Source organism: Nothobranchius furzeri, chromosome 1 (genome assembly GCF_043380555.1).
Source record: "Nothobranchius furzeri strain GRZ-AD chromosome 1, NfurGRZ-RIMD1, whole genome shotgun sequence".
In the NCBI taxonomy this organism is placed as follows: Eukaryota; Metazoa; Chordata; class Actinopteri; order Cyprinodontiformes; family Nothobranchiidae; genus Nothobranchius; species Nothobranchius furzeri.
In genome coordinates, this window is record NC_091741.1 from 40423797 (window position 1) to 40438603 (window position 14807).

At 45.4% G+C, this 14807-nt stretch overlaps 1 protein-coding gene across 7 annotated transcripts in view; it reads right to left on the reverse strand.

The window, feature by feature from the left end:
* The window catches only part of syt1a (synaptotagmin Ia), a 296089-nt gene that overhangs the window by 131353 nt on the left and 149929 nt on the right, over positions 1 to 14807 (reverse strand). For 4 of the 7 annotated variants that reach the window (XM_054739791.2, XM_015961176.3, XM_070547869.1 and 1 more), the window contains one exon: positions 14309 to 14400. Coding sequence is in view for 2 of the 7 variants with exons in the window: in XM_015961153.3 (XP_015816639.1) it covers positions 14115 to 14148 (34 nt within the window). In the remaining 5 variants the exon portion in view is untranslated. Of the gene's footprint in view, positions 1 to 14114; positions 14262 to 14308; positions 14401 to 14512; positions 14656 to 14807 lie in introns of those variants that run through there. The other 3 variants (XM_015961153.3, XM_015961146.3, XM_015961161.3) reach the window with 2 other exon arrangements.

Here is a 14807-nt window from a genome sequence, read left to right on the forward strand (position 1 = left end):
TTTCCTGCAAATTAGCAACAAAATAGATATTTTCGCTCCGAACCGTTCTTTGAACGTTGTTTCAGCTGTCATCAAGGATATAAAAGTTACAGATACATTGAATGTTACTGGTGTGTAGCTCACCTTGTAAGATGTCTGACTCCCATGTAGGAGGCCTGGGTTCAATTTTGGGTGTGAATAAAGTTTGTTATTTGGAGTTTCTTTTTTACATTAATTGAATTCACGGATAAAAAAGATGTGGGTTCAACTTTCATGTTGGAACAATTTTTCAAGCAAGGGAAGGGAATGATCTGAGCATGCAGGAGGACTGACCCATCATAAACCTTTGTCGGCTGTGCTGAAGAGAAAGCTACAGAACCAAATTATTTAATTAATTAGCTGCGCGTTCTCCTGTCCTCTGTCCTCCAGGCCACACGCACACGCGCACGCACGCGCACACACACACACACACACACACACACACACACACACACACACACACCCACACACACAGGACTGTCTCAGCTGTTATTTTCGTTAAGGAGTGTGCACATACAGCATGCGTGCCTCGTGCACGAGCCTACTATTGAAGCTGCCATTACGCTTTTGGCCTGAGGGGGCAATCGCGAGCATAAAAATTCAAAAGTTCGAAAAGTCCCTTCAAGTAACAGACTATCAGTGTTTTTTTGAGAAGGTTGATGGTCTGAGTTCAAGTTTGGGCTGAAAAGTCCGATTTCGGGTCCTGCCGATCTGGGGATGGTTATGAGGCGGGCACAAAACGAGACAGAAACTTCCCAGATGCAGCCATCTAAGAAAATGCCCCCAAGGTCAAGGAGACTCTCCTCGCCTCAGTTAGCATGTCAGAGTTTGTGGCAGGAGAATGGATGGAGGGTTGCCGATAGGGAGGGTTACAGAAAACAGCAGATCACGTTTGCCAGAGGCAATAAACCATCACACACCACTCGTAGGTACCGGCTGTCAGCACAGTGGTGGAGGGCTGATGATTTGGGCTTGTTGTGCAGCGGGTCAGTCGCCACCATGAGCATCTCCACTCATCAAAGCAGTCTCAAAAATAAGGCAGTCTATCCGACAGCTGAAGCTTTGAGCAGGCTGGAGCACACGGCAGGAGCTCGATGCTGAAGAGGAACCCTAAAAACGTCACGCAGACCTCAGCAAACTAAAGCTACGCTGGGAGGGAGAGAGGTCCAAAACATCGATTCAATCTGTTTATTATGTTTCAAAACCTGGTGAAGATGAGGATTGTTCAGTTTAATAAACGAATGGGACATTAGCAGGAAGAAAGAGCAGCTCACAAGTCAGATTTAAGAGTGAGTCATAGAAAAACTCTGTCCTAAAGCCATCACCGAGTACAAAAGATGAATCGATGGCCCAAATCAGCTTTTGGGATGGAGGAGGGAGGTGCAGGTGGGTGGGGAGGGATCCAAAAAGACCAAACGGGACTTGGCCACTCCTGAAGGCTATCTGTGCTCTCACAGCAAAAAGCTCCTCTTAACACGGTACAAACTTCTAACTCAACCTCTCCGTCTCAGTCTACTCCTGTCTGTCAGTGCTGTCCACATTTCCATGACAAAACAGGAAAATAATAATCCAGAGTGTCTCGAGACTTAATTAGAGCCTGTCACAGCGCTAATTTACTCCAGTTTATAGATGTGGATGGCCACGCTGTTCATCACCCTCTCAAGACATTCCTGGCTCATGAATGAAAAGCAACAGACTAGGCCTGAAAATGATCTAGTTAGGATTTCCACAACATTTTAATTATCATCTTAGTAAAAAAAAAACATCCATTATGCAGCCGGAGGTCCATTACTGCCTTGTAATCAATCTGCAGCCAAAGACGGTCCCATCATGGTGCATTTGCTGATTAGAGGCAGGGTGCTTGCTGGGATTGCCGATGCAGGGTGTGTGTGTGTGTGTGTGCATGCGTGTGTGTGTGTGTGTGTGTGTGTGTGTGAAGGGCGTGTTTTAGGAGGCAGCATCAACCCTGAACCTTCGACCCAACTCCTCCTTTAGTGGGGCACGGCTCCGAGCGCCGTCAGCGCTCATCACGCCGACACAGAAAAGGACGCCGCTCTGCTGCTGTAATGAGCACAGAGGCATGCTGGGATACTTTCTGGATCTCAAGAGGCCCGTTTGAAAAGAATCAATAAATGGGTGCTGGCTGAGTCTGAAGCACAAAGCAGCTTAAATGACCCAACAAGGACGGTGCTTGACCAGCTGATGTGACCCGCCTGGCGGCTTACTGAGAAAACACGACTTGATAAAATCTAAATGAGAGGATGAGGCACGTCTCCGAGTGATCCCAGTTTCATCTCAGAGCAGCGTTTCTAGTCAGGACGGATGAAATCAAGCGGGAATCTGTGCCTTTAGCCGGCACCGCACACTGCCCCGTAAAGCCCGCGCCTGTCCTTGGTGCCAGTCAAGCTTAGTGGAGCGGGACCCTGGCCACCATTGGGCCATTCCCATCTGTACCGGGTCGGCCCGGGCCGGGTAGCCCCAGTCGGCCCCATCCTGGCCCGGTTGATTCCACACATCCTTGTCTTAAGCCCATGTGGGCTGATTCTACCCACCAATCAGAGGCTTGCTCTAATGGAAGGTGTGAATTTGCTGTCAGCAGTGGGTGTGTTGGCCCTGGTCGGCCTGAAGCAGACCCCCCCCCCCCCCCCCCCCCCCCCCCCCCCGAGAAGAGGGCTGAGAATGAGCCTTGGTTGGCCCGGAAAAATACCAGGCCACCCAGATATGTAAACAACCTACGCTACCCGGCGCAGATGGGAATGGCCACCATGATGGATGGTCCAAAGGGGAGAAGCCGGGCTGGGTGGGGGACTGGAGAGCCTGAGGTCAGACGCCGTCAAAGACCTGACTGGTGTGTGTCTGAAGCTCTGAGGAACTCCAGGTCAGACACGGGAACACCAAATCAGCAAACAGCTAACCGTCACCGAGGCGCGGGTCAAACTCGTCTTTGTTCAATTTGTCACTTTATGATTTTGTAATTGTAGCTCGTGTCATCGCCTCGATGGGAGGGAAACACGCGTTTAGAAAATGTAATTAAATGTCATCATGTTGATGCGTTTTGTAATAAATGCGATGCCTTTCCATCAACGTGGATGGAACAATTCACGTTTGGTGACAGAGAGAATGTTTGCCAGGATAAGAGTTTAAACGATTAATAATGACTTTTTCAGTAAAAGTTCAGACGAAAGCTGCTTCTAATTACTTTTACTCAAATAAAGCAGAAGATTCAAATAACACAGCTGTCTAATGAATAAATGAACATGTTATTTGTTTTTTATGTTTCTGTGACCATCAAAATAATAATCATCTGTTTATGTAGTAAAATATTAATTTACTGTTTTATTTTGAAACAGCTTTATGCGCATTTTGCTTCCTGTTCTCATCTCTGAGCTTTGCAATTCCTCCTCATTTGACGAGTTTGCCACCTAATTGTGTTAATCGTGTTGTTTTGGTGCATTAAGAAGAATTTGTTCATCACAACAGAATCAGCTTAAAATCCGTTTCCTGTGGGATGATGCAACAAAATGCAAAACACACGCCTGATTTTTAAATGCATTAACGCGTTTCTACCTCTTTAAATCCGTGAAACGGGTCAACGCCTCCTCTGGAGTTCCTCTCTGGAGACATTTTAGTTCTGAGGTTGAACTGCGACGATGCAGCCCATCCTCTTCCCGAGCTGCTCTGTGCATTCTGGGTAATTCTCTTCTCTGGGGGATTTGTCACATCAGGACCTGGAGAGGTTATTTACGCTGACAGTTATGGGAGAGAAAAACTGTTTCCAGTGGGATGTTTTATATTTCAGGGCTGAAATTCTGCAGGCTGAGTTGTGCTGAAACGGAAAACTCGGCAGGCGGTTTTCCGAAACTCAGGATCTGGTGAAGTTTACTCGCCCCTCCAGGTAAGCAGGGAGCTGTTTAACACGATGTGTCACTATTCTTCACACGCGGGTGCGCTCAGGTTGTTGACTCAAATGTGGACGGGCAGATTTTGTTCATTTGGCTTCAGATTTTCTGGTGCGGGCGCGTTCCTGCCCGGAACTCAGTCACGACTTCTGGCAGCAGGTGAAGGTGAGGAGGATGAATAATTCATGATCTCCCACAAACACAAACAGCTCATCAGCTGGTCTGAGAGGAGCGATGAGAAATCAGGTGAAATAAAATAAAAAATAAGACATTTCTCTTCCTCAGGATACAAGAGCATTAAAGCATTAAAATCAAACTAGCTCATAGATCTCCATGCATGACCTGCATGTGTGTGTGTGCAGCTACAAGCTCTATGAGGAGCATCTGTAATAAGATCTTCTATAACACAGATCGGGGATCCTCCTGCAGTCATCACAGTCTGCAACGCTGCAGGGCAGGATGGGTTCAGGAGGAACAAGTCTGATCTGAAGATAGCCTCCTAACTTAGGGTCTGTCATTTCCCCTTTCACCATCACAGATCTTCTAAAAGCAGCAAACACGGAGCTAACATGATCACTGACACCAACAACACCAGTTACCCAGAGGAGCTGACCAGACTGGTCCAGGACTGACCTGCTGGTTCTGTACGTGACCAGCTGGGTCCCCCAAAACAAGCCAATGAAAAACACAGAGGTTCCTGTAGAGTAGGATTTTCTTTTGTTTATATTTCTGAGAAGAAAATAGGGCTGCCACCAGAACCGGGTCAGAGATAACTCTGACTAGTCAGCAGACAAAGTTCTGTTCATCCCAGATATGCTTTTCTCTCATTGACCCGGCCCGTTTCAATCCAATTCTGATTATGTATACGTCACCAAATCACGACAATAGTCGTCTCAAGGCAGTTCACAAATTAAACAATTCCAATTGAATTCAGTTCATCAAGCCAATCAGTAAAACATTTCCTATATAAGGAACCCAGCAGGTTGCATCGAGTCACTGACTAGTGTCGGTGACTTTACAGCAATCCTCATACTAAGCAAGCATGCAGCGACAGTGGAGAGGAAAACTCCCTTTTAACAGGAAGAAACCTCCAGAGGATCCTGGCTCAGTAGAAGCATCCATCCACCACGACCCCCCCACCCCCACCCCCACCCACACACACACACACACACAACAGGCCAAAAGTTTGGACGCATTCAGTGTGTAGTCTTTATCTTCATGACCATTTACACGGGGAGATTCTCACTGCAGGCATCAAAACTATGAATGAACACACGTGGAGTTATGCACTGAACTAAAAAGGTGAAATAACTAAAAACATGTTTTTCTATTTTCTTCAGAAAAGCCACTCTTTGCTCTGATTACTGCTTTGCACACGCTGAGCCTTCTCCTGATGAGCGTCCAGAGGTAGTCACCTGAGATGGTTTTGCATCAGTCTTGGAGGAGTTCCCAGAGGTGTGCAGCACTTGTTGGCCCCTTTGTAAATGGTCATGGAAATAAAGAAAGCACATTGAATGAGGAGGTGTTTTCAAACATTTGGCCTGTACTGTGCACATAAGCAAGCGTGCACACACATACTTGTATTTATATGTTTGCGTGGACCTCCATTGACTTTCATTCATTTTAGTGACTCCACTGTGCCTAAAGCCAGGTACACTGTAAGACCTTTTTACTTTGTGAGCTGATTTACTGCTCGTGCAAAAGTGTACGAGATTGGGGCAAATTTTGCGCTGTGCGTCGTTCAGCATACAGGATTACGAGGGGTGGCTTACACCACGTGGCCAGCTACCTATCAGCAATTGTAAGCTTGCACACATTTTTGGGCGTATTTGATATTTTGGTCATCCCTCGTGAGGGTATCGCACTGCTGAAGTGGCGCTGCGAGCAGCTGCGACCCAAAAAGTACCAGATCCGCTCATGGCGCATGCGCAATCATGCGTCAACATGGCTGGCCAGCTATTTCCACATTAACGCACGCTGGTCATTTTTATTTATACACTTTTTACACACTCAGTGACAAGGATTTCCAAGAAAGTGATTTTATGCCAGATTAAACAGAAAAAACACTGATTTAATTTCTTTTTTCCATCTTCGTCCTCTAACCCTCATAAATGCCTGTGTGTCAATCAATCAATCATTTTATTCATAAAGCCCCTTCCCACCTGCAATCAAGGGGGCCCGGGGTGCTTACCATAGTGCAAAGAAGCAGCACAATAAAACAAATCTATAATAAAATACAGAGATAAAAACATTTTAAAACAAAAAAAGAGCTAAAAACAATAAAAATAGTGATCAAAAACTTTAAAATGTGAATAAAAACAACTAAGGAAGAGATCTAAAATACAACTTAAGCCTTGCATTAAAAGTGGGCAGCGATGTGGCCTGTTTGGTTTCTTGTCTGCCTGGTTTCTCAGGGGCAGCAGTAGCTCAACAGGTTGAGTGGGTTGTCCAGTAAACGGAAGGTCGCAGGCTCGATCCCGGCTCTGGACAGAGAATTCTGCTGTTGTGTCCTTGGGCAAGACACTTAACCCACCTTGCTCTCTGTCAGCGCGCCCCAGGGCAGCTGTGGCTATGTGTGAATGCGTGTGTGAATGGATGAATGATACACTGTAGTGTAAAGCGCTTTGGAGTCCTTACTCTGAGGGGCGCTATACAAGTGCGGGTCATTTACCATTTGTGGGAGTTGGTTCCAAAGCCGAGGACCCAGAACTGCAAAGGCACGATCACTGCTGGACTTACGCTTTGATGGCGGTACCACCAAAAGGGCACGCTGAACCGAACGTAGCGATCTTGCAGGGACGTAACGGTTCAGCAGGGAGGCTAAACATGGTGGCGCTGATCCAGACAGGGATTGAAAAACATGGACCAGGATTTTGAACAAGGTGCAACTCTTCACCGGTAGCCAGTCCAAAGCGGTCAGGAGGGGAGTGACATGCTCCCACTTACGTGCTTCATACAGAAATCTGGGAACAGCATTTTGGACCATGACTGGCTCAAGCCAGCATAGAGGGAGTTGCAGTACTCTGGCCTAGAGATGACAAGAGCATTGGCTACAGTTTTCAACTCCTGATTTGTGAAGATCGACTTAATATTAGATTATCGCCTTAACTGATAAAAGCACGAACGAACAACAGAGTTCACCTGATTATCAAATCGCAGACGAGAGCCTATCTTGACACCCAAGTTCGTAACCACAGACTTCTTGTAGGGGGGCAACGATGAAAGGTCCAATCCATGGTGCTGGCGGTCATTTGGAGTAAAAACTATTATTTCAGTTTTTCCCTCATTTAAAGAAAGGAAGTTGGACCCCATCCATTGGATAACATCATGCAGGCAATCCTGCAGCACTGTCGAAGGACAACAGACATCAACAACAACAACACAATAAAAAGTCCGACGTGCTGTGTAAAACTGCTATTTATAGCACATTTTTAGGTCCGACATGTTGCTACCAGACGTCGTGTGAGCAGTCATCTGAGAACTGGGTCACACAGTGTGAGCACATGACTTGTGAGATTAGCTCTGCAAGGAAGTCATTATAATAATAAAAATAATAAAAATAATAGTAATCATAATAACAACAACTATTATTATTATTATTATTATTATATGGATCAGCACCTCCAAATCTGAGACCATGGTTCTCGACCGGAAAAGGGCGGCTTGCCAACTCCGGGTCGGGGGAGAGGTCCTACCTCAAGTGGAGGAGTTTAAGTATCTCGGGGTCTTGTTCACGAGTGAGGGTAGGAGGGATCGGGAGATCGACAGGCGGATTGGTTCGGCGTCTGCAGTGATGCGGACGCTGAGCCGATCTGTCGTGGTGAAGAGGGAGCTGAGCCAGAAAGCCAGGCTCTCGATTTACCGGTCGATCTACGTCCCAATCCTCACCTACGGTCATGAGCTTTGGGTAACGACCGAAAGAACGAGATCGCGGATACAAGCGGCCGAAATGAGTTTCCTCCGTAGGGTGGCCGGGCTCAGCCTTAGAGATAGGGTGAGGAGCTCGGACATTCGGGAGGGACTCGGAGTAGAACCGCTGCTCCTCCTGATCGAAAGGAGCCAGTTGAGGTGGTTTGGGCATCTGGTCAGGATGCCTCCTGGACGCCTCCCTGGGGAGGTGTTTCGGGCATGTCCTGCCGGCAGGAGGCCCCCGGGTCGACCCAGGACACGTTGGAGAGGTTACATCTCCAATCTGGTCCGGGAACGCCTTGGGGTCCTGCCGGAGGAGCTGGTGGAGGTGGCCGGGGAGAGGACGGTCTGGAGCTCCCTAGTTGGGATGCTGCCCCCGCGACCCGGACCCGGAGGAAGACGACGACTACTACTATTTTTTTATATTATTATTATTAATACAGTAACATATATGTCCTTTACACATATAACCACTGAAACCAAGTCTGAGAGAATAAAATCTATATTTGTACTAAAAGCAGGTTAGTAATTTGTATTGCTGCTCTGACAAAGCTACCGATGCCTCTGCATCATAGAATAAAAACCCCTTCTACCATGTTTAGATAATCTCTAAACAGTTACTGACGAGACAATTTCAGGGACTTGGAGTGAATAATCTTTAGTTAGGCCAACAGATCTGGAAGAGTTTGGTGTTTTTTAATACGTTTATGTGACCAAAGTTCAGGTCTGAAAGTCTCAGCATTATTTTACTGTGAAAATTCCCGCCAAAGGAAGTTTTCTTCCCAGCTGCAGGAGGATCCGATCTGAAACAGTTTATTCATCTGGCAGAATGAGTCCAGGCTGACTCTGACACCACAGCTAACGCAAACTTATACACAAAAAACTACTAACTTTGTCAAATTTACAGAGTTGCGACAGCATGAGCTCATGGCTGAGCAATGTGTGGGTGTGTCCAGATTCAGGTGCTGCACGCATCTTTCAGAGCGCACACCTCAAGGTTGATTACAGCACAGGGAAGCAACAAGGCTGTCCTAAATCAAAGGATGCCCACAATGTTTCCTCAGGTGTGCTTTTCATGAATTCGAAGGGCAGGTGTGATGTATCCTCATCAGCAAAGGCGACCCCAGGATTCATTACGGGCCCAACGGGAGATTTTCATTCTTGTAAAGTTGGCGGTATGTGGCGCGAGAGGATTATAACTTTAATGTGAGTACATTATGATTCACCAGTAAAAATAAATTAAAAGGTCAACGCAATTGTGTCATTAGGCACTTTTCCTTTTCACAATTGTTTTTGAAATGTAATTTTTCTCAGAAATAATAATAATAATCCTCCTAAATGAGCTAGCATGTCCTGTAACTCTCAGCTATGGTTAGTTTTATCATCGGTTTATCACCATCACGGTTGCTAGGTGACAGGACGTACGCTGAGGCGAGGACAGGAATATGAAGGAAGGATTTGACCTCAGGAGACCTGGTAGGATGCATCCTCACAAGGATGCTGCTGCTGGATTTGGACGCAGGCCGTGTTTCTAGGACGGCTGGACCTTTCTGACATATTCCTTTTTGTTTCAACCCTTAACATTTTGCTTTCCAGCTTTAATGTACTACAAAGACAGAAATATTTTCCTAAAAGGGGATCAGCGGTGAAACTGTCCACTTTCTGCACACGTCTCCAGACGCTGAACCTGTACGAGCGCTTGTCTACTCCTCACATGCATAGATGATACTCCTAACAGACTCACAGCAGCTGGCCCAAAAGCTTTTTTTAAAGAGACAAAAACATATTGTATAGAATCACGCGTATTGCGCTGCCCTTTATTCTCTTCCCAGTACCTTTACTTCACATTCTGTCAAACACAAAACCAGCTTAGGCTTGGCGCTGCATCCGCTGAAAAGCGACGAGTTGTTGCTATGCAACAATTAAAAACACCTGAGGTGTGCTTCTCCAGAGTTCCTTCTACCTTTCAGTAACCCGCGTGCTGAGTTTGATGCAAACTGCACTATCCTGTCAGCCTCTCTGTGAAGTCAGAGATCTAGTGATAAAAGCAGCTCCGCTTTTCCTCTCAGATCTCATTTCCAAAAGGTGGCTCACTGATCCACACACAGCAGCAAGACCCACGGCTACGGTGTGCTGCGGTGGAAAAACACCCATTAGCTCCAACGCCATCACAGCACTTCATTTCTTTCGCTTGAAACTCGGCTTGCATCACTTCGCTCTTCACGTGCTCACCTTCTGCCATCAGCCCTTTGGCCCAACATCAAGATTTTTCTTGCGTGAGGATCACTTCATGGGCAGAACAGAGACTTTAAGGGGAATCTCTCCAGCTGTGTTCATCACCATGCAGTTCAAGTGGTGTCTAACCTGTCCAACACGTGAGCAAGAACTGGATCAGACCCACGGGAAGAGAAAACCTGGTGAGGACGCATTTTAGAATTTGCAAAGTGAAAAGAAATAATCGTGTGGACGTCGTGACCGTGATGATCTGATTTATGAGTCTTATGAACACATTTAAACACGTTTGGCCAACAGCTAAATGAGCTGCATGCGTATGCATGGACAGAGAGGAACAAGGGGCGCGAAACTTGAGCGATTAGAGAATAAATGAGAGCAGAATCAAGCAGGAATATAGAAACATATGTCTTTGCATCTGATTAAACACCCATTTAATGTGCTTTTTGTGATGAATGCGCACATTTTTTGATGTTTTGCTACTATTATAAATATAAATTTAAATGCAAAGACACAAAACTACAATTGTCCATGAAAAAAAAACCAATACAGTTACCTGAGAATTGAGGCAATTTAAATGTGATTTAGGGGCTCTTTATTACTGCACAGGTGAACTGGACAGAGCAAAGTAAAAAGTAGTCATTTGTGTCTGTAATCTCAACCTGTGCAATAATAAAATAATGCAATAATCTGTAAGTCTGAAGAAGAAACAGCAGCATGAGCTTCAAAGAGAACAATACGTCATAAGTATCAAATATATCCATTCTAACAGTTTTATACACTTCAATCGCACTTTTATCGAGTATTTCTGTGAAGAAACGCTTCGTTTGCCGGCTTTTATGAGACTTCAGTCCTTTAGTTACTGAACAGACTCTGGATCAGTTCCTGCAACTCTTGTCAGATTAGCTGCTGATTAAGGTGCATGCTTTATCATAATTTAAATAAAACTACCTTCAAACCAATAATCAGTTTACAGTTTGTACAACGTAGTGCAAAATTATTTAGTGACAGAGTTCCTTCTAGTGCACGACTTGTGTATTAGTTTGTTGTCGGCTTTTTAAGGGGAGGTCTTATGTTACATGAATCTGTTCGAAACAGACAGAACAGAAAGGGCGACGGACTAAACCTCAGAACTTAACATTTTACTTTCTTACATGATCAAAAGAACAAGAACATGTATGTTCACCCAAATGCTAACTTTGTGTACAGAAACCCCGAACAATAGGATTTAAATCTAGACTGTTGGGTTTTGCTGAGCTTCAATTATTGGTGCTCTTTTTTTAATTTACAGATGAAGCTGAAAAAAATAACCCAGACTTTATGTTCTACACTGTGTAACATCCTGATGCACTGCCTTTTTACTATCTCTTATAAGGACAGCTGAGGGCTCCTTCCGTTGACATCCAAAATGCAAAATTTAAATCCAAATCCAAGTAAAATAATACTGCGGCCCAAAAACTCATGGGAGACTATTTATTAGCAATAAAACAATATGTGAAAACTAGGGATGCTGGATACTGGACATTTTACCGATGTCCAGTATTCCCTGGGTCCCAGCGGACTGTTTCATCCACGTCGGACCAATAATATTAATTGACAGAAATGATCGGACATTCCTACTAAAAACCTGATAAAACAGTTAATTGACTTTTTTCTTTTCCTTGTGCATTTTCTAATGTGTAATTTATTGAATACTATCCTTAACTGATGCCCCAACAGGTGAGAAATGAGAAATCAACCCTTGTGCAAAGAAAAAGCAAGAAAAGGAAAATAAACATGTTTTTGTAGATTATTTTTGGCAAAAAACACAAACAATGCAGTTAAAAGAAAACCGTTACAGAAACGATGGGCTTTGTGTGATTTTTAATTCAAGCTGGATGAAACTGAAAATTTACATCAGTAAAAAGACAGGAGAACCCTTGACTAGTGCACCACAGAATCAGATGCAATGTGACAAAAAACCCAGTTTGGAGGCTTCACCATGATGGCGGAAAGTGTAATTACCCCCACAAGCCTACCTGTTAAAGCTGAGCTCCTTCCTGTTGTTCTCGGGCCATAATCTGCTCCTCAGAGAAGGTTCTTTATGTAACCAATGCAAATGTGTCGGTTTCCCACATTGCATAATCCAATCACCACATGAATGCTTTCTATTAACATCCTCAACATTTTTAGAGCTTTATAAAGAGGTTGCTGCCTGTGGCACTGTCCTTGGTGCTGAAGCCCCGCTTTTCCAGCTCTAAAGGAGCTCTGTCCAAGGTCCTGAATCAGCTCTGCTCACCCTGAGCACAGAGGTTCTTCCCACTGAGATAAAATAAAAATTTCAACGTCTGACTGACTGAGTGGCAGTGTGGGCGGAGCAGTTTGGACCATGTCTCAGCTGGGGCCTTCTGAAAGCAGCAAACAAGGCGGGGTCTCAGCAGGCATGACGCTCCACGCCCTGCTCGATCTCTGAGCAGTCACACGTGTCAGAGTGTCATCCACAGAGGGATGAAGGCCACACAAAGATCAAATTTTACTTTTCAGAGCCAACAAACACAACCTTACTTACATTTACTTTTATAATTTGCTTCAATGACTTTCAAAATCTGTTTTTTAACATTCAGTCATTGATCCTGTGGGACGCTGCATGAAAAGGAACGGCTGATCCCTGCCCATAAGGGGCCAAACCCGCTCTATCCTGTCTTTCCCTGGAGTAGAAAGGCCAGCCAATCAGAGTGAACGAAGGAATGAGTCACAGGGAGAGCATCCAGTGGACCGAGAGGAGCTGCCTGCCGCTCTGGGCAGTTCAAGGATGGAGCGATCGGCTCAGAGCATCCACACACGTTTTTACACACACTGAATTTGTGTAAAAAAATATTCTCTTCACTGTTTCCCACCTTTGACTTCATTTTCTATGAGTCTTACATTATTAAACTCGCATTCTGCCACGTTTCATCAACTCATGTCACACCCACTGTAAACACAACAAGGTGACATGAAGGTCAGCCTATCGCCCACACACACTCACTGTTTACAGTGTAGTATCCCATTTAAATGGAGCAGCTGTTCAGCAAAAACACTGATAAGGCACTTTGAGGCGTTCATTAACTATTGATGCTGTGGGAGAACTCGCAGCCGGATCACAACACGTGGACACAAATGGTTGTTGAGTCAGATCACATAAAAGATGTGCAATACAATCCCCAAAAAACAACGCAGAAAAGAGGAGCAGATGTTCTTGGGCCACTATCATTACTCAGCTCTAGTTTATTTCAAGCAACTCGAAGGAAATTGCTCCACCTCATATAAGAGAAGAAAGGATGTAGAAAGTAGTGGAAAAATGGAGTCAGGAATCAAACAAGACGAGAGCTGTGTGTTAGTTCGTTCCAGACGAGGAAAACTCAACATGGGCTGCAGCAATCAGCCAGTATTCACCTCTTTGAGGAACACAGAAGCGTTGTTTAGCCTCAAAGTCTGTCTTTGTTCAGTGCTGGACCTCAGCATGCATGGATGGACAAAAGGAAGGACAACTAGAGGTTCATTTCAGCTGAATCTGGAATAATGAGGCCAAAGATAGCGGAGCAGAGATAAGGGATGACAGGGGGAGGAAATGGCAAACAGCTGGGAAGGCAGTGCAGTGATTCGATTAAAGTGTAACTTCTCATTAAGATGACAGCAAAACAAAACCTCAGCAGAGGAGGCAGCAACACCAGATTCATACAGGATACAGCTGCTGAAGATACTACATGTGATGTCTTTTCTGTAGCTCAATTACCGTCTCCCTTCACTGTGGCGCTGTGAGATCTCAGGCTCACCGGGACTCTGATGCCACAGTTCCCATGCAGCCAGATCCCACTTAAAACAGACCCAAACCAATCTCACAAACCATACCTGTGTGCAGCTCTACACACACACACAACCCTTCTGTAACACAGACCTCTTCTTACAAATCTCTCTTCCTGTTTTGAGTAACGAATGATCGTAAACGTGACTTCTCTTGACATCTGTCACCTCTGATCCACAGCCACGGCTTCCTTCCCTGCCTGAACACGACCCGACTGTTCCAGTCACACTTACAGTGCAGCGTCCTGTGAGCCGTGTTTGCAGACATGGCTCACACACATCAAAAAAAGAAAAACCTCCATTTCAGGCAGCGTGCATTCATTTCAAAATCTCATCACAAACAAAGCTCAGCCATCCTTCGACCGTGCGTCTGCCCTCTCTCCATCTCCACGCCGCAATCCTGAAATGGTGTTTGAACACTCTCTTACCTGGCAGCGCGCTCTCTTTCCTGGGTCCTCTTCAGAATCCCAGGTAGGGCTGCAGACAAGTTCTGCTCTTGCTGAGGAGGCTTGATGTTGCACTTTGAGAAAGAAAAAAAAATACAAACATCAGAGGCTTAAGTAAAAAAATAAAGTAAAAAAAAAAAAAGAAACGTCCCCTTTTATTCACACAACGGCTCAAGAAGCACTCACGATCACACACTCCAGCAGCTCCGGCAAGCGAGCGGCTCGCTGCTCCTTCCCTCCCTTACTGTCCGCGACACTCGCCTCCTCTCTCCCCGCCTACCTACTCCAGCTCCCTCCCCCCAACTTCTTTCCTCCCCTTCCTCTCCCTTGCTCGCTCCTCTTCTGTCAGACAAAATGCACACAAGCCCTCCATCTCCCAGCTCACTATTTTTGCACACCCACTCACACCTTCTGCTCCGTAAAAACAAATATCAGCCAGTGGTACGGGTAGATGTGCTCTCCCACACATCATTTACAAACT